The sequence below is a fragment of the Notolepis coatsorum genome (assembly GCF_963971535.1).
Source record: "Notolepis coatsorum genome assembly, chromosome: 14".
Lineage (NCBI taxonomy): Eukaryota > Metazoa > Chordata > Actinopteri > Aulopiformes > Paralepididae > Notolepis > Notolepis coatsorum.
The window spans coordinates 79,563,077-79,589,021 of record NC_140178.1 but is presented as its reverse complement, the minus strand read 5'-3'; the positions used below and the strand labels follow the sequence as shown (position 1 = coordinate 79,589,021).

At 44.9% G+C, this 25,945-nt stretch overlaps 1 protein-coding gene across 7 annotated transcripts in view; it reads right to left on the bottom strand.

Moving 5' to 3' along the window:
* Nucleotides 1–25,945, bottom strand: part of spag9a (sperm associated antigen 9a) — an 84,555-nt gene that overhangs the window by 11,200 nt on the left and 47,410 nt on the right. For all 7 annotated transcript variants that reach the window (XM_084329853.1, XM_084329854.1, XM_084329856.1 and 4 more), the window contains 12 exons: nt 25,162–25,332; nt 23,858–23,987; nt 21,731–21,820; nt 21,340–21,456; nt 19,813–20,014; nt 17,951–18,166; nt 17,474–17,684; nt 4,773–4,889; nt 4,500–4,580; nt 4,303–4,370; nt 3,262–3,410; nt 729–900 (listed from right to left, as the gene is read on the bottom strand). In XM_084329853.1, the coding sequence (XP_084185979.1) occupies nt 729–900; nt 3,262–3,410; nt 4,303–4,370; nt 4,500–4,580; nt 4,773–4,889; nt 17,474–17,684; nt 17,951–18,166; nt 19,813–20,014; nt 21,340–21,456; nt 21,731–21,820; nt 23,858–23,987; nt 25,162–25,332 (1,724 nt within the window). The remainder of the gene's footprint in view (nt 1–728; nt 901–3,261; nt 3,411–4,302; nt 4,371–4,499; nt 4,581–4,772; nt 4,890–17,473; nt 17,685–17,950; nt 18,167–19,812; nt 20,015–21,339; nt 21,457–21,730; nt 21,821–23,857; nt 23,988–25,161; nt 25,333–25,945) is intronic.

Below are 25,945 nucleotides of genomic sequence, written 5' to 3'. Positions count from 1 at the left end.
AGTAAGTTAGCCATGTAATAAGCGGGATAATGTATAGCTATACTCGGTCATCATCGCAAAATAATTGACCTTCACTGACATTTAAAACACCTCGCCGAGGCGGCTCGGTATTTTAAACTCCGTGTCGGTCAATTATTTTGCGCCAATGACCTCGTAGCTATACATTATCCCTTACTTAACTAATCCTCCCAAACAATAATAACATGCTTCTGTCGGTAGGAAACCTTGCATCTCAAAAAGGCTTTCACCCAACAGCAGCAAAGAGGCTGTTTTTACCACATACATAGACTTTGTGAAGTAAACTCTTCTATAATTGCACTGTATATAATTCTGTATAATGATAAAATAATTAAATATAATGGAAAAAATTAAATAATTAAAACTTCCAATAGCCAACATTTGCAGCTATTCCTATAGCTACAAGTACGGTAGAATAAAAAATACCAGAACCATAGAAAAGAAGAACAGAAACAGGGTCATGGAGTCATGCTGTGAGGAACGGGATACATCAGAAGTCACTCACTTCTATCTCCATGGGAACTGGTTTGTGCCATGTTGGTAATACAAGGACTTGAGCTCCCTCTACTGTTGCACTTGTTGTACAAACATCTACTAAATGCCTAAAAATGTGTCGATGTAATTCTTATTTTCAAGAGCGATTGGTCAGATGTGGGATATGGACATTTATGATTCGACAGTAAACGGTGACCGTCAGCCCGTAGACCTACCCAGCATCTTGCTGACGTAGGGCTCTATGTCCACATCCTGGAGGTGCTGGTAGGTGTGGGCGTGGAACAGCCTCAGGGTGGAGTCGAGGCGGATGGACACCCAGATGCCATCTCCCACCCAGGCCAGCTGGCGCACCTGGCTCTCCTTCCGGGGGTGGGCGTCAAACGACTTCTGCTCCGATCAAAACAGGGCAAAGAAAGAAGAGGGTAATGTCAGAGAGTTATCTTGGATAATGAGGGACATTTTTACTTCATAAACTCAACAGTAACTAAAAAGGGCCCTCTGAGAGATGCCTACACCCGCACGGATGCAAACCGTTATTAGGCTATATTTCATTCCTGCCATGAATGGAGCAAGACTACAAACATAAGACTGTTCCGACAGCACTGGCATGTTGTAAAGTGTTGCCAGAGACTTGATTATAGGAGTTTAGGTGAGGCTTTGTGTCATAGCGCCCTTGAGTGTTTATGTTTACCCTCAATATTGATCTCAATGGACAAAGCTGGAAATTAATTCAAATAAAATACTTTCAGTTACAATACAATACAATTCAGTTTCTTGGCCTGCTGTCAGCATATGTGAGAACTGTAGGAGGTATGGCTGGTGGGGACGGACAGACAGACAGAACCAAACAGACGTGATTGCAATCCCCCTTGCCAGGACTTCTTGTGCACGGATGTTAGGACAGGGCAGACAGTCCAATCACATGAAGTGATGCAGGATTTAAAAAAGAGTTTAAAGACCTTTTTCGAATCGACAAAAGGGCCATTCAGACACCTAGCTATTTTGAAACAAGGTTGGACTATTACATGAGGAATATGTCAAGGTGTTTAATAACCTGAGGGAGTGCCACACCGAGCTCAGATCAGTGACAATACGTTAGCTGTACAATACCTCTATCTTCATGTCAGTGACAGAACATTAGCTGTACAATACCTCCATCCTCATGTCAGTGACAAGAATGTTAGCTGTACAATACCTCCATCCTCATGTCAGTGACAAGAATGTTAGCTGTACAATACCTCCATCCTCATGTCAGTGACAGAACGCTAGCTGTACAATACCTCTATCTTCATGTCAGTGACAAGAATGTTAGCTGTACAATACCTCCATCCTCATGTCAGTGACAAGAACGTTAGCTGTACAATACCTCTATCTTCATGTCAGTGAAAGAACGCTAGCTGTACCAGGGTTCGAAATTAACGGGGGCTTGGGGCAAAATGCCCTCGAAAATTGACCAAATGCCCTCGAAAATCAGTTAAGGGGGGCAAAAAAAGCCCCCGACAGTTTACTAATTATATATATAATTATATATATGCTCTACAGTGCGAGCATTTCCCTCGTATTTGCCCCTAATAATATGTGTGTGTGCAAACCGGAAAAATCATTTACTTGCAGTGTGCGAGACAGACGAGTGATTGTGAAGATTACAAAACAGCTCCGCTGTTAATAGTTCAGATTGAAACTGGACTGAAATTCAGTTTTTGGGTGGAATGTTTGTTCCAAGGAGGAGGGAGGCAGGGCCCGCTGCGTGTTACAGGAACACAGACAGAGCGCTCTGCTCTCATCAAGCATTACACTGCTATCTTAACGTTAGCAAGCTAAGCATCTGCATAGCGCGACCTGTGTAACGATAAGTAACTTGTGTTCCGCGGGGAAAGACCGTTCCATTTGTAACAAAACTCCAAAGATTAACATCCAAATCCGATCCCGATGCGCATTTCCTTCATTCCACAGCGCTGAGCGTGCAACGTATTTCATTGATCGATCTGGCCAGAGCCTATACTCACAAACGTTGCGTGTGTGGGGTTTTTCATCAATTTGAAACAAGCCTCTTGACTGTTGGAATTAGGGATGTTAAAAATAAAATATCTAATAATATTATTCAATATTAGACATTCATTGATCCAGAGGCAACCGGTTATTCATCTGCTATTTGTAGATATATCAAGACAACAACCCAACTTGCCCTCAGGGACAATAATATTTAATCTATTTAGATAGAGTATGTATGTATTATTTACAGATAATTGAAGGTACCTCAAAACATGAAACCAAGCCATGATGTCACGTGTGTGTGTGTGTGTTACTTGAACAATTGTCACTGTGCTCCTATATTTCTGTGTGCTCCTAAATTTGTATTTAAATTTTATGAGCACATGTGCTCCTTGGGAAAAAGGTTAGCGTAGAGCCCTATATATGGAGACATTAACATTACGTTATCAAACATAGGGACGAAGACTGTAAAAAAAAGTGTCAACAATGTTTTATAATCTTTATGTTAATTTTCATTATAAAAATGTTGTGCCCCCGAAATAAAAAAAAAAGCCCCCGAAAATCAATTAAGGGGGGCAAAAAAAGCCCTTGAAAAGAAATGTTAATTTCTAACCCTGAGCTGTACAATACCTCTATCTTCATGTCAGTGACAGAACGCTAGCTGTACAATACCTCTATCTTCATGTCAGTGACAGAACGCTAGCTGTACAATACCTCTATCTTCATGTCAGTGACAGAACGCTAGCTGTACAGTACCTCTATCCTCATGGCCTTGGGATGGATGACGTAGATCTTGTTCCTGTAACCACACCAAACCCTGTCATGGACCACCGTCATACAGCGGATGGAGTGGTGGGGCCGGCCCAGGTCTAACAGGTGGTAGTTGGTTAGATCCCACTGACCATCTGCACAGTCACAGATAAAATGCATAATGTGAGACTCCTCCGGGTGCAGAATGGCTAACAGAAGATCTGGCACAAAATGGCTGCCAAAAGATGACTGATAGTCTTTGTCCAACATAAAACCGTTTGAAAACATTTTCATTGAAGGGATTCAGCAGACATACAACAAGTGAATTACAACAAGGACAACAGTAGAATTTGTTAAAATTCTAGTAGCCAAAATTAGGAGCATTGAGGGCAAATGGAAAGTATAGCCCAGTAAATAACCTTTTATAATTAAAAAGATAAAGTTGTTTCAATTGAAAGTAGAGTAAGTACAAAAGGACAAATAAGTATAAATAACATATTTTTCAACATTGTTACAAAGTGCTTTATAGTACACTGAACAAAAAAAAAAAAAAAAATAAAAAAGAAAGAGGTAGCATAATAAAAATGGATGAAATAAAATACAATAAAATAAAAGACAAACAATAATGACAACAAGCCAACATAAAACCATTGGCTCAGAGCAGGTTTATAAACGCGAGGCTTCAGAACTTGGACCCCTTTCCCTGTTTCCCCACCTGATGCTGTTGATGGGTGGACTCCTCTCTGAGCACAGTCCCAGCTGTTCTTCACACTGGATACCCGCAGTTCCCGGCAAATTAGCCACAGAACAGAAGTCAATGGGGCCACACTACAAGCCCTGCACAATAAACGCTGAAACCTACTCCACAGAAAGCACCCAAAGTAAATCTCAGCGTTTATTTCAACCCGATTGAATGTGCATTCGTTTTGTAGCCAGAAGCTACAGGGATTCAGGAAGGAAGTAACAGCATGGATTGAGAAAGGTCTCTACCGATCGACAGCCAGCATACGTGTAACTCAACTCAGAAGGGAGGAAAAGGAGGCTCACCTTGGCCTCTGTGGAATATTGCTAGTGTTCCGTCTGCCAACGCTACCAGGACCCTCCCTTTTACATGCCTGGAACCATGGATAGGGACAGAGTTTCAAACGTGTAACATCTTTCTCGTGTATACAAATGACAAAACACAACACAACAAGAGCTGCATGTGTCTCTCCTGGCGGCTGCACCACAGACTGTGTACTCACACAATGTTGAGAATGGAGTCCTTCAACTTGATGGCGTGGAGACACTTCCTCCACCTGGCCACAGACGAGTGGACGTACAGACTAGATAGATAGTTGGATAGTTAGATGGATGGATGGAGAGAGAGTGACAATGAGAGAGATAGAGTGAGAGAGAGAGAGACAAGCGGAAATAGATTCAATGTTTAGTTAGAACCATAGCAGAACATAACACTGTCATGTTTGTCTCTTGCCTATAGGCCGACAGTACCCTCTAGTGGCCACTCTCCTCCTCACCATCCGTTCTGGGCGCCGAGCCACATGGTGGGGAGGGCGCTGCTCATCCTCAGGACATCGCCCTCCGAGGGGTCTCCGTCTTCAGGCAGGGACAGCTCTCCATCCTGGTCTGGGCCCCTGGAGGCCCACAAGCTGTGATCAGTCAAATGTAGCTACGATGCCAAACATCTCCTACCGTTAAGTATCCATGACATTATTATACAACATAGCTGAATAATAAAGTATCCATGACACAACTGTTATTATAGATAAAGTTATCTATTATAGTTAGATTATTATACTATAGAGCTGAATAATAAACTGTTATTATACTATAGAGCTGAATAATAAAGTATTCAAGACACAACTGTTATTATACTATAGAGCTGAATAATAAACTGTTATTATACTATAGAGCTGAATAATAAAGTATTCAAGACACAACTGTTATTATACTATAGAGCTGAATAATAAACTGTTATTATACTATAGAGCTGAATAATAAACTGTAATTACTATAGAGCTGAATAATAAACTGTAATTACTATAGAGCTGAATAATAAACTGTAATTACTATAGAGCTGAATAATAAACTGTTATTATACTATAGAGCTGAATAATAAACTGTTATTATACTATAGAGCTGAATAATAAACTGTTATTATACTATAGAGCTGAATAATAAACTGTTATTATACTATAGAGCTGAATAATAAAGTATTCAAGACACAACTGTTATTATACTATAGAGCTGAATAATAAACTGTTATTATACTATAGAGCTGAATAATAAACTGTTATTAAACTATAGAGCTGAATAATAAACTGTTATTATACTATAGAGCTGAATAATAGTGAATAAGTGAATATCAGGAAGGCAGCAGGACCGGACGGCATCCCCGGCCGCGTCCTAAAAGTCTGTGCCGACCAACTGGCCCCGGTATTCACTGACATCTTCAACCTGTCCTTGGAACAGGCTGTCATCCCCACCTGTCTGAAGAAGTCCACCATCATCCCTGTACCCAAAAAATCTACGCCCGCTTGCCTCAACGACTACCGCCCTGTAGCCCTCACCTCCATAGCCATGAAGTGCTTTGAGAAGCTAGTGAAGGGCTACATCTGTTCCTCCCTCCCCATCAACCTGGACCCTCTGCAATTTGCATATCGCCCCAACAGGTCCACGGAGGACGCCATAGCCCATGTGCTGCACACAGCAGCATCACACCTGGACAAGAGGCAGGGGAACTATGTGAGAATGCTGTTCATCGACTACAGCTCAGCATTCAATACCATAGTCCCCTCCAAACTCATAGCCAAGCTCAGGGACCTGGGCTTGAACTATGACCTCTGTCAGTGGGTCTTGGACTTCCTGACGGGCAGACCCCAGGTGGTAAGAGCCGGCAACTGCACCTCCTCATCCATCACGCTCAACATAGGGGCCCCCCAGGGCTGTGTTCTGAGCCCCCTCCTCTACTCCCTGTACACACATGACTGCGTAGCACAGCGGAACAACAACACCATCATCAAATTTGCTGATGACACAGTAGTGGTGGGCCTGATCTCTGCCAACGACGAAAGGGCCTACCTGGAAGAGGTAGAGAACCTGTCACAGTGGTGTCAGGAGAACTGCCTCTCCCTGAACGTCAGCAAAACAAAAGAGATGATTGTGGACTTCAGGAGGTCGGGGGTCAAGGACTACAGCCCCCTCAGCATCGACGGGGCACCGGTTGAGAGAGTGAACAGTTTCAAGTACCTCGGAGCCCACATATCCGAGGACTTGACATGGACCACACACATTGACAGTGTTGTGAAGAAGGCACGACAACGCCTCTACTTCCTCAGGCGCCTAAGGAAGTTCCAAGTCAGTCAGAAGATCCTTAGGAACTTCTACTCATGTACAATAGAGAGCATCCTGACCGGCAACATCACCTCCTGGTTTGGGAATAGCACTGCACAAGACCGTAGCAGACTACAAAGAGTGACACGTTCAGCCGAACGCACAATTGGAGGGGGGCTTCCCACCCTCCAGAACATTTACAACAAGCGGTGCAAGGGGAAGGCTAAGAGAATTATTAAGGACTCGAGCCACCCGAACAACTGCCTCTTTGAACTGCTGCGGTCAGGCAAGCGATACCGGAGTCTTAAGGCGAGCACAGAAAGACTCAGAAGAAGCTTCTATCCCCAGGCCATCAGGCTGCTAAACGAACAATAATCGCTAAACGAACAATAATCACTATGCAACAACCATCAAATGCACACAGCACACACACCCACACGCACACACTCACTCAAACAAACAACACACTGCAGCACCCACTCTCCACACTTTAGATCACACAAACACACTTACACTTTATATTTATTGATAAAGGATTTGCACTACAACTCGTACACCTACTGTGAATTGTACCTAAATTGCACCTCGTCCCATTTCTCCATTTCTGCCTTGCACTATATAGTATTGTATATTAGTACACTGCACAGTATTGTATATTGTATGGTAACTACGTCTATTCTGCATCGAACATTGTACATATGTCTAAACTGAACACTGTGACCTCATTTTTTTACTTCTAATTTTACTATGTTATTTTATTTCATACTTATCTTGTCTTGCACAGTCTCTGGAGCGCAACAGTAAGAAGCATTTTGTATAAAAGTATTCTGTACTTCTGTATGACAACTAGGGGTGGGAATCACCAGTTTCATCATGATACGATACGATATCGATTCTTTGGACAACGATACGATATTTGCCGATATCACAAAGTCTCTCACGATACAATACGATACGATTAGATTCAGGTGCCTGCAATCGATATGAGATGATATCATATGCCCATTTAACACAATCAGTAACATTTAGATCAACAAAAAAAAGGTAATGAAAATATCATTTGACATTTGTATTTTTGAGCTCTTCCAGACATTTAAAGGAAAATCAATCTATTGTTTTTAATACAAATAGACCTCCTGTTCACTGTAAAGTGCCACGTTTTTATATATTGAGCTTTAAACTTTAAGCTACATTTTTTGGAACTCAAAACTCACAACCTCCCTCTCCCAAACCGTTCCTACAACAATTTGTTGATGTTGCATGATCATGTATAGGCCTACATTTATTATGTATTATATTGTTTATGTTTAAATAACATTTAAACATCAAACTCCTCTGACCTCATCTGGTCTTTCCAAAGCTTTTCAAGGCGCACACACACACAGAAAGGGAGAATGCTATGCTGTAACATCTACACACACGGAGCTACTGCTGTTGTTCTTGGGCGGATATGAGACTCGCCACAGGATTTTCAAAATAAGAGTATCGATATGAATCGATCTTATTACATCGCATCGATCCGATTCGATTGTTGATAATTACATCGATGTATCGATCTGGATCGATGTATCGTCCCACCCCTAATGACAACTATTAAAGAAACTTGAAACTTAATAAGGTATTCATGACACAACTGTTATTATACTATAGAGCTGAATAATAAACTGTTATTATACTATAGAGCTGAATAATAAACTGTTATTATACTATAGAGCTGAATAATAAACTGTTATTATACTATAGAGCTGAATAATAAAGTATTCAAGACACAACTGTTATTATACTATAGAGCTGAATAATAAACTGTTATTATACTATAGAGCTGAATAATAAAGTATTCAAGACACAACTGTTATTATACTATAGAGCTGAATAATAAACTGTTATTATACTATAGCGCTGAATAATAAACTGTTATTATACTATAGAGCTGAATAATAAACTGTTATTAAACTATAGAGCTGAATAATAAACTGTTATTATACTATAGAGCTGAATAATAAACTGTTATTATACTATAGAGCTGAATAATAAACTGTTATTATACTATAGAGCTGAATAATAAAGTATTCAAGACACAACTGTTATTATACTATAGAGCTGAATAATAAACTGTTATTATACTATAGAGCTGAATAATAAACTGTAATTACTATAGAGCTGAATAATAAACTGTAATTACTATAGAGCTGAATAATAAACTGTTATTATACTATAGAGCTGAATAATAAACTGTTATTATACTATAGAGCTGAATAATAAACGAACGGTTATGTAGATAACCTAGTTATATTAGTATTGGCTGAGCGTCCCGCTCTGAGCCTTACGAGATACTCTGTGATACATATTGTATCTCCCACGAATAAAAAACACATGCACCCCACCTGTATGGGGCCCCGCCCCTAATGGTGGCCACCACCCATATAACCATGACTCTGGTCATGAAACACCCTTCCTCGCCAAAAACCCGTCCCAGGAAAAGATCCCTCAAGAGGGAACTCAGGGCGCGCAGAGCGGGACGCTCAGCCAATACTAATATAACTAGGTTATCTACATAACCTTTCGTTATATTTCGTATTTGCATCGCGTCCCGCTCTGAGCCTTACGAGATAATGGGGAAGAGCGGGCGCGAGACCCGACAGATGTACCCCCTGAGGACCCGTAAGCCCACATCAAGGGGTGCGGGGAGCCCTGTCACCCCATCCTTCCTAATGAAGGGGGGGCGCAGTCAACTCCACCTGAATGCGAACAAGAGAGAGCTAGAACCCCTTGAACACACCGTACAGGCGGAACCACGTGTGACCCAACACACTGTGGCCCATACCCACACACTCCTGCTACCCGACCAAAGGACGGGAAGCAGGAAAGGCCACAGACCCCAGAACCGCCTGGGAGACAGAACCCCCGGTCATGTCCATGAGGTAAAACCTTACAAAGGAGCCCGGGGAGGACCATGAAGCTGCAGCACAGATGGCCTCCACCGAGGCCCCACCCAGGAGAGCGGCAGAGGCAGCCACCCCACGAGTGGAGTGCGCCCTGACGCCCCCAGGGGGATCCTGCCCAGCCAGCGTGTAGCAGAGGGCAACACCCTCGCACAACCAATGGGACAGACGCTGCTCCGACAGTGCCTTACCAGCACGAGCCCCACCGTAACAGACAAAAAGCTGGTCGGTAACCCTGAAATCCTGAGTACGGCTGAGGTAAATCCCCAAGCACGGACTGGACATGACAGGTGAAGGCCCGCATCTAACTCACTAGTGTGAGGAGGAGGACGAAACGCCTGAACCACAATATCCCGGGAGCGGAAGGAACTCCGGATATTCTCAGGCACGAAAGCAGGATCAGGTCGCAGAGTGACACCGCAATCGGTCCGAAAAGACAGGCACTCTGGACGTACCGAGAGAGCACAGAGCTCACCTACGCGTTTAGCGGAAGTGACAGCCAGAAGGAACGCGGTCCTGAAGGACAGCTGTCCCAACGGCGCCCGCTCGAGCGGCTCAAACGGGGCCAAGGACAACCGACCGAGGACCAATTGAAGATCCCAAGTCGGAGCCAAGGAGCGTTGCACCGGCTTAACGCGTCGAGCGCCAAGCAGGAAACGCTTCACAAGAGGGTGGCTGAACAAGACATCCCCTCAAACCCCTCATGATAGGAGGATATAGCTGCTGCATATACCCTCACCGTCGAAGCCGACAGTCTATCAAAGAGAGACTGGAGGTAACTAAGGACAGCATCCAGGGGGCAGGAGACTGAGTCCCGGCCCCCCACCTTACACCACACTTGGAACATACGTCATCTGCCCGCGTAAGCGCGACAGTGGAGGGAGCATGCGCATTCCAGATGGTAACACCATCAGGATCAAGAACCTGCGCCCCTCAACGTACCCGTCCCAACAACTGACCTAACAGATGTATGGGGAAGAATCCCTGGCGGCACGGCATCGGTCCCAGACCCGCCTGGCCATGTCCAGACGCAATCCTCACCCGTCAGGATGAGGGCCGCCCCGCGACAGTACACCTGCACCCACATTCTCCCTGCCGGGGATGTGGGGAGCCCTCAGGCCGCGCAGATGGAGGACGCCCATAGCCAGCCGCCCGCCGCCTGGTGCAGACAGGGGGAGCGTACTCCTCCCTGTCTGTCGATACACGACACTGACGTCGTAACGTCCGTCCTGATCAACACCATTTGTGGACCAGAAGGACCGCTTTCAACACCAACACATTGAACGCAGCGCAGACCGGGCAGCATGGTTTGCCAGCTGCCCCCTACTGCGTTGGCCCGACGCATCACCAGCGAGGGAGGCGTCGGTGAAAACGCGACGTGAGACAGCGCCGTAACCGTCCTAGGACGGAACCTCCAGAGCGTGTTGACAACACGCTCTGAAATGGATGCCCATAGCCCTCCAACCGTTGACTGGGAAGAGGAATACTCTACATCCAGTCTACAGCAACCCCAGGCTGGTAGAGACCTGCCTGGTATGAGACCTGACGATCCACCTTGACCGCGAAGGACCAGAACGTCATCAGGGCAGAACACTCCGTAACCCCGGACGACGCAAAGGCCCCAGTGCGGCCTCCACGCACTTGGTGAAGATGCGGGGAGCCAGAGAAAACCGAACGGCAGCCTCTGGTACTCATACGCTAACCCTGCAAAGGAAGCGTAGGTAAGCCCTAGGATGGAAGATCGGGGATGCGCATACGCATCCTACAGGTCTATGGAGGAGAACCAGACCCCCACCTGACAGTGTTCAACAGGTAGGAGACGATCCAAAAAATGCTGAACCTTCCCATGGGACAGGTCCAGCCTGGGTCTTACACCCCTCCCTCCCGACTTCTCGGGCTGAGAACACCGGGAGGAGAACGCCACGACGATGGCTTGCTTCGTCCACAGAGATTGGATCTCGTCGACCAGAGCTGTCCCTGCTGGAGACCCCGACAACAGGGTCTGTACCAAACCTGAAAACGGGTGGGGTTGTGTAAACACAAGTCCCCGCCTCACCGTTCTCTCCATCTACCTCGACATATGGTACTGCCGTAGTCATATGTGACGACACTCCCAACGCACCCGCCGTCACGTGGCGCAGGTCCGCCAGGAACTGTAGATAGTTGGCCCGGTCCCCCCGCTGTGCGTAGACAACCCCGGAACCGTGCGAGGAGCGCGTTCCGTGTCGGAACACCTGACCCTGACACACCCACGAGGCAATCGCACCCAAGGGGGAACCCCGACAGAAAGGGCCGATCTGATACGGGGGGCTTCCGATGAAAAAAGCCCCCCCACTGAACACCCCTCCAGAACATGCTGAAGGAGTTGTTCTGCAGCCGGACATGCAAGGTGTAAGGCCCCCATGGGTTCCTACACACCGTAGCCCTGCAGTGATATTACTACCACCCCAAACCATGTGAGCTGCGACCACTTGCCAATATTTCAGGAGTGGGAGGCACCAACATGATACCTGGCCTGGCGAAGGCGAGGCCGGGGAAGCCCGCACTGTGTGCCTCAAAAGGTTTCGAGCCCCCCTGCTGACAACACTTAAGTTGACAGACGTAACACCAGGCTCAACCAACACAGTTCAAGGTGTGGGAGCCGCTTGACAGCACAACATTCTCACGGACAGACCCAGGCTCAGCCATCAACTGGGTGTCAGCCCCTGTCCCCATGAGAAGCGAAAAGTGGGGCCGCCCGCGCATCAACGAAGGCACGCGGCCCGCAGCCAAAGGAAACAATCAGAGCCCACTTCTCCCGCTGGTGTTGGGGAAGGGAGTGATCGGAGAGCGGGCTGCTCGCGGCAGGACGGTGACGGCTTGTTTGTTCAAGCCGAACCCATCCTACATGGCCGATCCCTCGGCCGCCAAGGCTGTCGGCCTTGTGGACACCTGTCGAATCAACGCCCAGGATACCTCTGGCGGGGGAAAAACATGGCCGCCTGTCGAGGGCCCCGTCATCGCCGCTGACGAGGCCGTGCTCTCTCTTCTTCTGGCTGCGCGGTGTGAGGCGGTGTAGGGCCTAGGACAATACCGCCCGCGCTCCAGCAGAAGACCAAAATCCCCTGCGGAGAGGGGAACCCTGAGCGGTTATAGCTTGCGGCTGGGTCAAAGCTAATAACGTCAACAACCTCGCGCGATGTGTCGACGTCGGCTGGCCCTCAAGGCCCCTCCACCAGACACCATTTCTTTAATAGAAAAAACACCAATTCGAACACAGTTCTAATCGTTGCCAATTCCATACCATGGCGGTACAAGCCTTAACAGCCCACCAGCCACTCGCCAGGCCGACCCACCCATGGTGTCGGCCGGGCGGGGCATTGTTTCAATATATCAAAAACAAAGGACTGACGTTAACATGGAGCACCAGTGGTGATTGCAAACAGCACCCTCCACTGTGGTGTGCACCATGAAAGGGTTAAATGAATAAAAGAGCTAAACCACAAAAACTGTAGAATGAGCAAACCCATACACACAAAGTTTAAGGGGAGACGGACCAGACCCGTCTTCATTCAAAATATTCACAACAGAACACCAACCCTAGTTTAGCCCATTTACCAAAAAAGGTAAACAAAGCCCCCCCCCCGCACTACTCCCCCAATTTTATTCGGGTCAAAGGTCAGGCTCAGAAAATCGCCAGGTTTTAACATTAGAATAGGAGATACTGTTCTCACAGACAAAACATCTGTGAAATATCTCGGTTGCGTCCTGGAAAACAGCTTATCAGGGGAAAGCATGGCTCACCAAGCACTTACAAAGATAAATAACAGGACTAGATACCTAGCCAGAATCTCTCATTTTTTAGATCAGTCAGCGATGAAGATTCTTGCTGGAGCTCTCATACAGTGTCACTATGACTATGCGTGTGGCTCTTGGTACAACAGTGCCCCCAAAAGTCAGAAAATAAAACTACAGACATCACAAAACAAGCTAATCAGGGTAATACTAAGGCTACCTGCTCGAACCCACCTTGACCCATCTCACTTTGAGGTCATGAGATGGCTTAAGGTGGAAGACAGAGTAAACCAGATAGGGATGTGCCTAGTTCACAGAATAGTGCATGGGGTAGTGCCAGTGTACTTTAACGATTACTTCAACCGAATCAGAGACACCCATGCTTACCAAACAAGGCGCAGCTCAACTGACTTTGTGCCAGTCAGATTCAGGAGCTGTATGGGGAAGGAGTCATTTTTATATTCAGCAGCTGTCTTTTGGAATAGTCTGCCCAGTGAACTGAAAACCATAGACAGTGCCGTTAGATTCAAGTCCAGCCTGAAGACATGGCTCAAAAGGGACTATACCTAGACACTTAGCTTAAGGCACCCTTGCATGTTGTATGAGTCTGTATGTATATAAATGTTAAATGGTATATGTGATGTGTTGTGATGTCACGTTTTGTATGATGCATGTGTTAAGCATCACATTCCCCCACCCCCCTACAAGGACCACAATGGAAATAAGCTCTGAGCTTTTTTGTGTTTCATCCTTGGCAGTATATCCCGACTGTGCTCTTCTGTCACATGTTTATTTTTTATATTGTCAAATAAAGTCATTCATTCATTCATTCATATACCGATTGACCGTCAGTATGAATGGTTTGAGAGGAGAGAAAGCTGTAGCAAGACAGACCTTCTCATAGCAGAGTGACAAAACGAAACAATAGCCCCCTACACAGGGCCGCCCCAGGAGATGGGGGGCCTCGCGTCTAAAAACGCACAGGGCCTCACATTTCTCCCAGGCGGCCCTGCCCTTATACTACTGCAGCCTAACGCCAGGCAATGTGGGACCCAAGACAACAATTGCCTGTGCACAGACACGCAACATGTTTATCATGTCGGCTGGACCCATAGCCCCACTACCCGACGCCAACCCAGATGGGAACACCGTTCAACAAACCCCGCCGGAACACAAGGTAAAATACCTGGCTAGGAACCTAGCCACGACCTACCCCGTTGTCAACCCATTTACCCGAAAAAGGTAAATAGAACTCAAAAACCCCACAACAGCTACCGACTGACCTTCATTGATGAACCGGGCAAGAGGCGGGAGAGTGACAACATCTCACGGCGGAGACATTAAAACAGCATAGCAATTAGCAGTAGTAATAGCATGCGGCAGTAGCGATAGCATGTAGCATAGCTTCAGATGTTTTAGCAGCACGCCCAAGACAGCTTGGAAACCGTTCCCTGCAGAGAACGTTCACCAAACCATCCTGCCCCCGGCGCCAACACACAACATGGTTGTGTTAACAAAACAAACCAGCATTACTAACACTAATACCCATGCCTGAAGACACAGGGCCTACCTGAGTACAAGCTGGCCCGACAGCCAGCCTTGTACAGCTGAACCTCGATGTGCAGTCATCAAACGAGGAACATCAACACAGGCCCGTCGTGTCGCCGAAAACATGCATCGAAGATGCCAGGGGCCAGCAACCTCCGGTAAGCTTCCAACATTATTAATCTTCCTTAATCTTTTTATTCCGCTAGACTCGTATGGTGCACGCATCCAATACGCTGGGACGAAAACAGAGGAAGGGTGTTTCATGACCAGAGTCATGGTTATATGGGTGGTGGCCACCATTAGGGGCGGGGCCCCATACAGGTGGGGTGCATGTGTTTTTTATTCGTGGGAGATACAATATGTATCACAGAGTATCTCGTAAGGCTCAGAGCGGGACGCGATGCAAATACGAAATATAACTGTTATTATACTATAGAGCTGAATAATAAACTGTTATTATACTATAGAGCTGAATAATAAACTGTTATTATACTATAGAGCTGAATAATAAACTGTTATTATACTATAGAGCTGAATAATAAACTGTTATTATACTATAGAGCTGAATAGTAAAGTATTCAAGACACAACTGTTATTATACTATAGAGCTGAATAATAAAGTATCCATGACACAAAGCTGTCATATTCATTTTAAATCTAGATCTCATTCCCATGTCGTTTAAAAGCCGTTCAGTAGCCATACTACATCTTTATATTGTGAAAAGACCTCTACATGCTGTACTATGATAATCCTATGACATTATATCTTTCACTTGATCTCACTTATCCAATGTGTTTATGAATGGATACATGTTCATGTTACAACCTCTGTGATATAAACATTGGGCCTCATACAACAATACTCTTATTATTTGTCTTATATTCTTGCTTACCTGTCTGTTAAGAGAACAATAAGAAAAGCCACCGCCACATTCATCAAGCCGTTCTTAACATCGAAATCTGTGCGTACCCAGGAGATTTGCATGCTGAATCCCACTCATTCTTAAACTCAAAAGCGTGTTCGCGCACCATCTCCTTATAAGGCGAATGAGGCGGGTATAAAACAGCCGAGTTTCGCCATCTGATCCCTGTCTGATATATTCAACAGGAAGCGCTTTGCGATCTCAAAATGACACACACACACACGTCTCACGACTTGCGACTCAGTACATGTGTGTGTGTTCCTGTGGGTCGCTCATCGCATGTGTGTGTGTGTGTTAATCTGATGACAAATAAAGACTTATACTTGTACTTATACGTATACGTACTGTATAGTGCGAAATAAATCGTTCCAGCAAAGTAGGCTTTGTCAATACTGAACGACTGGCTGCGCGCTTGTCAAGAACCAATCGCAACGCGCAGTATACTGATATATATAATGCTGCTGATCCATAATGCTCTCTCCTTTCAGAGAGAGATGACAGGTGACAGATCCGGTATTTCCGAAGCTATAGGTTCGGAAATACCGGATCTGTCACCCGTCATCTCTCTCTAAAATGTCCGTCGCTAAAACTCCGAGTGCGCTCCAGAACTTTAGGTGTGGAGCAGAGTTTTGATTGATTGATTGACAATTGTATTAACAGATTGCAGAATGGGTACAATACAGTACAGCTCGATACACACAATTGTTAAGGGGATGCAGACCAGAGAAAGACTTTCGTCTGGTTTACATCAGGGTCCCCCATTTTCAATTCATCATAACATATATGACATACATACAGACAGTACTGCTACATCTATACAGAGAAGAGAAGAGAGGAGAGGAGAGGAGAGGAGAGGAGAGGAGAGGTTGTAAATATGCGTTATATGCGTACGGCCTGGGCAGCCAGCATCTAACTGTTCTAACAGCAATATATAATCCATTTCAGAAGCAGAACGCACGCAATAAGTTATAATAATTATTATTATTATTGAAAAGTTCTGCATGGGTTTATAAAGTCGTATTTGGGGGTACTGTATTTGGGGGCAATTGACCAATGGTTTGCTTTCAACCCATGAACTCCTTCCTCTCTCACCATTTTATATATATTTTTTTATTTTATCTACTAAAACTGTATTGTATTATATTGTTTGTTTTGTAAAGTGTCTTTGATAATTAGGAAAAGCGCTATATAAATCGTATGTATTATTATTATTATTATGAATGGTAGGCTTTTTTAAATGTTTCTCATCTGGGTACGAATTTCTTATTTCGGTAAGAGTGCTCTCGACCACTCTTATAATTTGTTCTTGCCTGAGAAAAAAGCAACAATAAGAAAACTTTGCTGAATCCCAGGTAAGAACAAAGTAAGAGGAAATGCTAATTAAGAACAAAATCTGTTCTTATATCGCTTCATGCATGAGGCCCATTGTGTTCTTCCATAATGCGATATATGACTTTGATATATTGTTCATCCCTGTAACACAAGCCCATATTGGACAACTGTGGTCTGAACGATTCATTGTTCCAAGCAGTGAGTCGAGTTCCTGCCTTCTCCTTCTACAGTGAATCAAAACAGTGGACAGAGACAAGGCAGTGTTACTGCCGCACACCTCAAATCTCCTCCTGAAAATGTACAATTCGCTCCCCGGCGGTCGGATCTCAGTAGCTCCGGGTCAGAACAGAATCCCCGGGTCCTCACCTCTGTGCGTCTGCGGGAGTCGAGGCGGTGGGTCCCACCCCTAGCGGGTCAGTGAAGACGTGCTCCGTGTAGATCCCCGGCCGGCTCTGATCCGCGCCCTGGCCCTCCTCTCCCTCCTCACCCGCGCCAGCGTCCGCCTCGGTGGCCTCGGTAGCCTCCTCTGCCGTGGGGACGCCGTCCTCCGCCGGGCTGCTCTCTCTGGACAGCTCCACTGTGTGGTTGTGGGATGCGGGAGGGGAAAGTACATGTGAAAAGCATGGCGATGCGTAATACATCAAGTGAACGTGTCATTTCATGTGATGTAAACGGCTTCTAGCGATAGCAAAAAGCAATAGAACGATGGTTTCTCCAAGTCGTTTACATTTCAGGAAATGACGAATGCACTTTCCTTGCATATTCGGGATGCCCAAATATATAGACAGCAATCACGTTGGCTGATCATCATTATTGTTTGCCAAACGTGGGGTAACTATTTACCTGAGCCAGAGAAAGCACTCTGCTCGGCCGGTTGGTCGCCGACCCCCAAGTTGGCCGTCTGAGGGACGGCCGTAGTCCCTTCCGTTGCCATGGTGCCGTCGCTGCCCGCGGAACCAACACTGGCCACGCTGCCCGCCAGTGAGACCGCATCGCCCTGGCTCGCCTCGGGGTCCTGGGGAACCTCCTCTCTCGCTGGATAGTCCGTTTCTAACGCGCCTGAGACACACAAAAACGAGTGTTAGGAGTCAAATGTGAGGTTTCCTTAATTATTCTAATTCACAATATGGTCCCCCAGACACACTTTATACTGGTCCCCCAGACACACTTTATACTGGTCCTGGTCCCCCAGACACACTTTATACTGGTCCCCCAGACACACTTTATACTGGTCCTGGTCCCCCAGACACACTTTATACTGGTCCCCCAGACACACTTTATACTGGTCCTGGTCCCCCAGACACACTTTATACTGGTCCCCCAGACACACTTTATACTGGTCCTGGTCCCCCAGACACACTTTATACTGGTCCTGGTCCCCCAGACACACTTTATACTGGTCCTGGTCCCACAGACACACTTTATACTGGTCCTGGTCCCACAGACACACTTTATACTGGTCCTGGTCCCCCAGACACACTTTATACTGGTCCTGGTCCCACAGACACACTTTATACTGGTCCTGGTCCCCCAGACACACTTTATACTGGTCCTGGTCCCCCAGACACACTTTATACTGGTCCTGGTCCCCCAGACACACTTTATACTGGTCCTGGTCCCCCAGACACACTTTATACTGGTCCTGGTCCGACAGACACACTTTATACTGGTCCCCCAGACACACTTTATACTGGTCCTGGTCCCACAGACACACTTTATACTGGTCCTGGTCCCCCAGACACACTTTATACTGGTCCTGGTCCCACAGACACACTTTATACTGGTCCTGGTCCCCCAGACACACTTTATACTGGTCCTGGTCCCCCAGACACACTTTATACTGGTCCTGGTCCGACAGACACACTTTATACTGGTCCTGGTCCGACAGACACACTTTATACTGGTCCTGGTCCCACAGACACATTGTATACTGGTCCCCCAGACACACTTTATACTGGTCCTGGTCCCACAGACACATTTTATACTGGTCCCCCAGACACACGTTATACTGGTCCCGGTCCCCCAGACACACTTTATACTGGTCCCACAGATAATAGAGACTATTATATGAATGAACAAATTAACGGTTGAATAGTTTCATGTAATGAATACATAAACTATATTCCATTGGGCGGCTGGGTGGCGCAGCGGACATTGCGCTCATCACCAACGCAAGAGACACCGGATTCAAATTGGGCCGGCCGTCATACTAACTCAATTGGCAGAGTTAGCGGGTGGAAGTCGATGGGTGGTAATCTGGACGTTGTGAACAGCGACTCCTACAGGTCGGTTGGGGGACGCCTGCACAGCAGAGACAGGAAATGGCGGGGGTAGTGTGAGCCTCCCACGCGTTACACCTGGCCAATGAGAGTCCGCACTGGCAGGTGAAAAGATGTGACAGGCTGCCTCCTCGTGTATCGGAGGGGACACGTGATGCAAGGCTTCTATCCTCACTACAACCAACCAGTGGGGGGTATATGCGAGCAACGTTCAAGACAGGGGAGGGGAGAATTGGCACAGCAAAATTGGGATGGGAGAAAAATAGAAAAAGGAGAAAAAAATAACTATATTCCATTGAACATCAAGTGTCACCAAAACCATGTTTTTGAGGGAAAACCACCTCCATAGTGTATACACTATAATAAGTAATTAAATTATAACTCAATTCAGACATTCAACCTCACCCCCGACGCACCCCCACCTACCTGGCACGCTGGCGATGCAGAGGACGTGGGTGTTGCAGGCGTAGAAGCTGTCCAGCAGGTCGGAGGGCTGGCTGGCGTCCAGCACCATCACTTTGGTGGAGGAGTGGGTGCTGGTGCACACCCACACCCTGCTGGACACCTCCTCCTGGTGGAGCACCTCCTTCTCCTGCTCCCCTTTCTCCTGATCCCCTTTCTCCTGCTCCTGGTGCCAACAGAGGGGAAAGATAACCTGGGATGAAAAGGATCTTGTGACATTAGAGGAGACAACTTGATACGAGCGATCTTGGGGAAGGAGATGGACTACTAGTTCATTACTGTGACTGAAATGGTTTTGAAGCTTATTCACTATGAAAAATTCACAATCAAATTCAGATTTTTTTGGACCATGTGCCATGGTTCATTCAAAGTCGGAGGTCGGAAGTTCCCAGTGTTCCAATGTCCTGCTTGGAAATACAGAGGGAGAGACCATAGATATGTCAAATATGTTATGTATTGAAAAAATGCATAAGGAACTGTGATGGATGAGAGTCAATGAGAGACTAGTGTGTAGTCTGATTTTGTTTATGAGAAAAATTTATACTTTACATAAACCTGTAGGCCTCTTTTCGCAGCTGTTGCTTACTAATGATGGTCATAACTATGGCATTAGACAAAAAAATACTAGAAAAGCCTTGAGGGGTCAGTTCGCCAAAACCCAGAACTGAAGCCTTAAAGAAGACTGTAATGTACATGGCAATGTCCTACTGGAATAGACTTCCACAATATTTAGTTTCAAATACCAGTAAAGTTGGATTCAACTGTAATGCAGAAATGCAGAAAGAGATTGATTTTGGTTAAGTCTAATCTGTGTCTGAAGTTTTAGTTTTCTCTGAGATGTTTCAGTTTGTTGTTTTATTGATATTTGATTTGTTCTATGTTTGTATATTTGTTATTGTTCTATATTTGTTTGTATGTCTGATTTTGATTTGTTTATTGTTTTATATTTGTTTGTATATTTTATTGGTGTTTTATTGATATTTGTTTTATTTTATGTTATTTTATTGATTATTCTTGTTTGATTTTTATATGTTTGTATCCAGACCCCAGGAAGAATAGTCGCTGCTGAGGCAGTGACTAATGGGGATCTGAAATAAAGAAATAAAGAAATATTCATAGAACCATGGACCCGTGCAAAAGCCTGGCGTTTGTGTGGCTGGTTTCTTAGCACAATATTATTACCACACTGGTATGATGCGAAGCTAGCTTGAATTGTTTTCTAAAACATGTTAAAACAATGTTTATAGTATATGCTGCCATGTTGACATGACGTCAGATAACTGCATTTCAGAACAGTCAGGAGTTGAGAGATCATGCCCTAGTTTCCTACTTGGAATTCCGACTTTGAAGGCCGTTTCACAGCATTTTTCATAGAATTTCCAAGACTTGTCTGGAACGCACGGTTAATCTCAGGACTAGACTACTTCCTTTCCACTATGCAAAAAAAAATACAAATTATTGGCCCCTTCATCCAAGGCCCTCCCCACATACCTTGTTATCTTGCTCCAATTGGTCAAGGCTGGTCTGGGAGCCCTTCCTCTGCTTGGCTCCCTCCGACCCCTCAGATGTCCTCCCTCCCGATAGGTTGACGCCCGCAGCACACCAGAGCTGAGGGAGAGTTATGTATTCCTAATTATTAGAGTTCTACAACTAGTTTTGACAATGATATGGTAAGCTGCTACTGTATATGAGGCAGAGCTTTTGTCAAAATGAATATATTGGTGCAAATATGAATATATCTGAAAGAGCACTGTGTGTGTGTGTGTGTGTGTGTGTGTGTGTGTGTGTGTGTGCGTGCGTGCGTGCGTGCGTGCGTGCGTGCGTGCGTGCGTGCGTGCGTGCGTGCGTGCGCGCGTGCATGTGTGTGTGTGTGTGTGTGTACCTTCATAGAAGTGTCCTTCTGGTCCAGAGGTCTCAGATAAACAGGTACAGGCAAGTTAATTTTGTTCTCTGTCTGAACGCCATTAGCCACCTGTCAGGATGTAACCAAGATAAATAAGAGACCCTTATTATTTATTTGTATCTCTTAGCTCTCTCTAGATCCATCATCTGCACACACACAAAATTAACTAGTCGAATGTGTCAAATTTCACTCTTGGGAATTTGTCATTGGTCCACATGGGTCATCCAACCTATTTAAGATGGTCTCTCCTTTGTCTCTAAGATGACCTGATGAAGGTCCTTAACCTTCTCAACCCTTTCACTACCACACTACAGACGGTTAACAATCTGTAGTGTGGTAGTGAAAGGGTTAACCTTCTGTAGTGCGGTTGTGAAAGGGTTAACCCTTTGTCGTGTAAGTAAGTAAGTAAGTAAGTAAGTATTTATAAAGCACCTTTCATACATGTCATGTAGCTCAAAGTGCTGTACACAAACATAGGCATATATAACGATAAAAGCAATAAAGTCACAGTGATCAGTTAAGATCAATGTTTAAAATAAATAAATAATAATAATAATAATAATAACAATAACAATAACAATAACAATAACAATAACAATAACAATAATAATAATAATAATAATAATAATAATAATAATAATAATAATAATAATAATAATAATAATAATAACGTAAAAATGAAAATAACGTAAAAATGAAAACATGAAAACAGTCATTTGCTTACCAGTTTGGGAGAACAGGTCCGCACAAACATGTCCGCTCAGTAGCAACCGGAAGTAGGAAATGCACTAAACCAATGCACTTGTACGGTAGGTAGCAATGTTAGCTCTTATAACGCTAGTGTAGTTACGTTTTTATTAGTGGTCAGAGTTGGGTCCACAGGACTTATCCAAGCCCCATGGATCCATCAGTGGCCGCGTATTGTGTGCGTATGTACCCGTTCCCTCATGTGGTCAGTGGTCAGAGTTGGGTCCATAGGACTTATCCAAGCCCCATGGATCCATCAGTGGCCGCGTATTGTGTGCGTATGTACCCGTTCCCTCATCTAAAGAGTTGGGTCCATAAGACTTATCCAAGCCCCATGGATCCATCAGTGGCCGCGTATTGTGTGCGTATGTACCCGTTCCCTCATCTAAAGAGTTGGGTCCATAAGACTTATCCAAGCCCTACGGATCCATCAGTGGTCGTGTATTGTGTGCGTATGTACCCGTTCCTTCATCTAAAAAGTTGGGTCCATAAGACTTATCCAAGCCCTACGGATCCATCAGTGGTCGTGTATTGTGTGCGTATGTACCCGTTCCCTCATCTAAAGAGTTGGGTCCATAAGACTTATCCAAGCCCCATGGATCCATCAGTGGCCGCGTATTGTGTGCGTATGTACCCGTTCCTTCATCTAAAAAGTTGGGTCCACAAGGCTTATCCTAGCCTCATGGATCCATCAGGTTTTTCCAAGCCATAACTATTTGTAAGCTAGACTGTATAGGTACGTTTTTAATTTTCCTTTAAAGGGTCAACCTTCTGTATTGTCACAGTGAAAGCGTTAACCATTTGGTAGTGTGGTAGTAAAAGGGTTAAAGGACCAAAACCTTGTTCCAATCCCAATTAATACTGTTTTAATTGCAAGTGAGGAAGACAAGAGTCCTTTGTTCTACTCAGTGATGCAGTGGTGATTTCACAAGTGGTTGGACAGTGTTTAATGACGTCACGTGCATACATGTTCCCTCGCATGCACACAGAACAGATGATTATTATGCATAAATAGTAGGAAACATGTTTGTATAGGAAATTACTAGTTTTAGTTTAATTTTTGTAAATATTGCCTTGAAATAGAGAAGCTGAAAAAGGTAGCAGGATGTAGCATTCAATATATAAAGAAATTACTTGGTGCACGGCACGACGAGTCGAGTGAAAGTTGTGAATTTTTTTTTGCATGTGCGTGCTTCTGCTCAGAAAAGTGGTGGAACGGCGTGGTACCACGTGGCATGAGCACTGCACCTCTGGCTCTACTCTTTGAGAAAAGCATTGAAACAAGGTGTGGAGATGTTGTATCTGAACTGACTTAACAATAAAGTATATCTTGTCTTTTCCCATCTTCTCATCTCTCACCATGTATTTGCAGGGCAGGCTCCAGCCGTGGGCAGTGACCCGCCCATCCTCCTTCTGCATGTGGGCCTTGACCTGTCTGTACTGGGCCCTCTTCTGCTCCTTGCGGGACGGAGAGCTGCAGGGGTCCATTCTGCCAACAGAGACCGAGATGTAATCATTTGTGTTGACACACACGGCAACGAGCACATTATTGTAAGCATAGATGGATAAAACTGATATATATGGTCTGTGGGAATAAGTATATTGTAATGTGTCAACCTATTCAATGTGACATGCCCACCAGCATAGTGCCAATTGTTGGTATTTACAGTATATGATTTCAAGGCATCAAAAGGTAGTGAAAGTAGTTGAAAAGCTTAAAATTGTTTGATTATTACAACTGGATCTTACGTTTTCTAGGAGATTACGGTAATTAATATCGAGGAAATCAGTTGAGCATTATCTTAATCTAATTACCCCAGAAAAGCATTGATATTGAAAATGTTCCAATTAGCAGCCCTAGTAATTATTATTCCTAGAATGAACAAGCCTACGGGCTAATAATATCATTCCTAGAATGAACAAGCCTACGGGCTAATAATATCATTCCTAGAATGAACAAGCCTACGGGCTAATAATATCATTCCTAGAATGAACAAGCTAATGGACCAATAATATCATTACTAGAATGAACAAGCTAATGGACCAATAATATCATTCCTAGAATGAACAAGCTAATGGACCAATAATATCATTCCTAGAATGAACAAGCTAATGGACCAATAATATCATTCCTAGAATGAACAAGCTAATGGACCAATAATATCATTCCTAGAATGAACAAGATAATGGACTAATAATATTATTCCTAGAATGAACAAGCTAATGGACCAATAATATCATTCCTAGAATGAACAAGATAATATTGGTATGATGTCTGTCCTGCCAAGGAAACTATAAAAGAAGGGAGGGTCATCACGTCACTGTGTAGCGTGTGAAGTGTGGACACTTTCAGTTCGGGCGACATTGAGTTGAATGTGATCAGCCGTCTCCTCGTCATTTAAACAGCTTATTAACTCGGATGTCAGACTCAGCTGCAATTTGTTGCATTGTTAACTAGCTAACGTTTGACATATTGGTTGATGTATATTTCCTCACATATTTTGAATCTTATTACAGGCTTCAATAGAACTGACACCAAAGCCTGGCACCAAGCAAAGCATAGAACGCTGGTATTCTGACGCGATGACCCTTCCTTCTTTTATAGTTTCCTTGCCAATGAAGTATGGATGACTGAAGCACTTTAAGGAAACTGCATTACTGACTCTTCGTTGAGGAAGTCGAAGGTCTTGGACTTCTCGGTGGGGAACTGTGAGAAGGTGCTGCTGCGCTTCACGAGGCTGCACGGGGCGTTGTACTTCACGTTGGACGGCTCCGCCTTCTTTATAGCGGGGGGGGCATTGGGGGCGGAGGAGGAGCTAAACAGCCGGCTGAAGCTGTAGGGCGGCAGAGCAGGGGCGGGGTTAGGAGAGCCACAGAGAGAGAGAGAGAGCCAATAGGAGTGCAGGGAAAGGAAGAGAGGGGTAGGAACAGTAGGACCACAAACCAATCAAACCACCAGGGGTCAACCAGAGCCACCACCATTCATGATACAGTGAAGAAAGACATGCTGGGAGGCTGGGGAGATCGACTGACAACACCAAGCAACACCCACCATTATACTCATTGTGCATAATTATGTCCATCTTTCTATCAGCAGTCAGGTTAGCAGATGTGACTTTGTTATTTTTGAGCCAGAGTGATTTAACAAATTAAATAGGCTACCATATAAAAAACGAGGTTCACTTCCCATTCAAAAAAGAAGGATAATTTAAATTGGAGATAGATGGTCTTGCCCTGAAAGGTAAAAAAATTAAAAATAAATAAAAAGAGCAACACATTTTTTTTTTTACGATTGAGTCGACTAATACATCTCACAAACATAAATGAAACATCTTCACCGTGAATATAATCTCCCCATACCTCTACAATACACAAACTGTCTGGGACACAGAGTTGCTCTTCGCTCACTGCAGAATCCCATGAAAGACGGAGGACTTGGAGCAAATC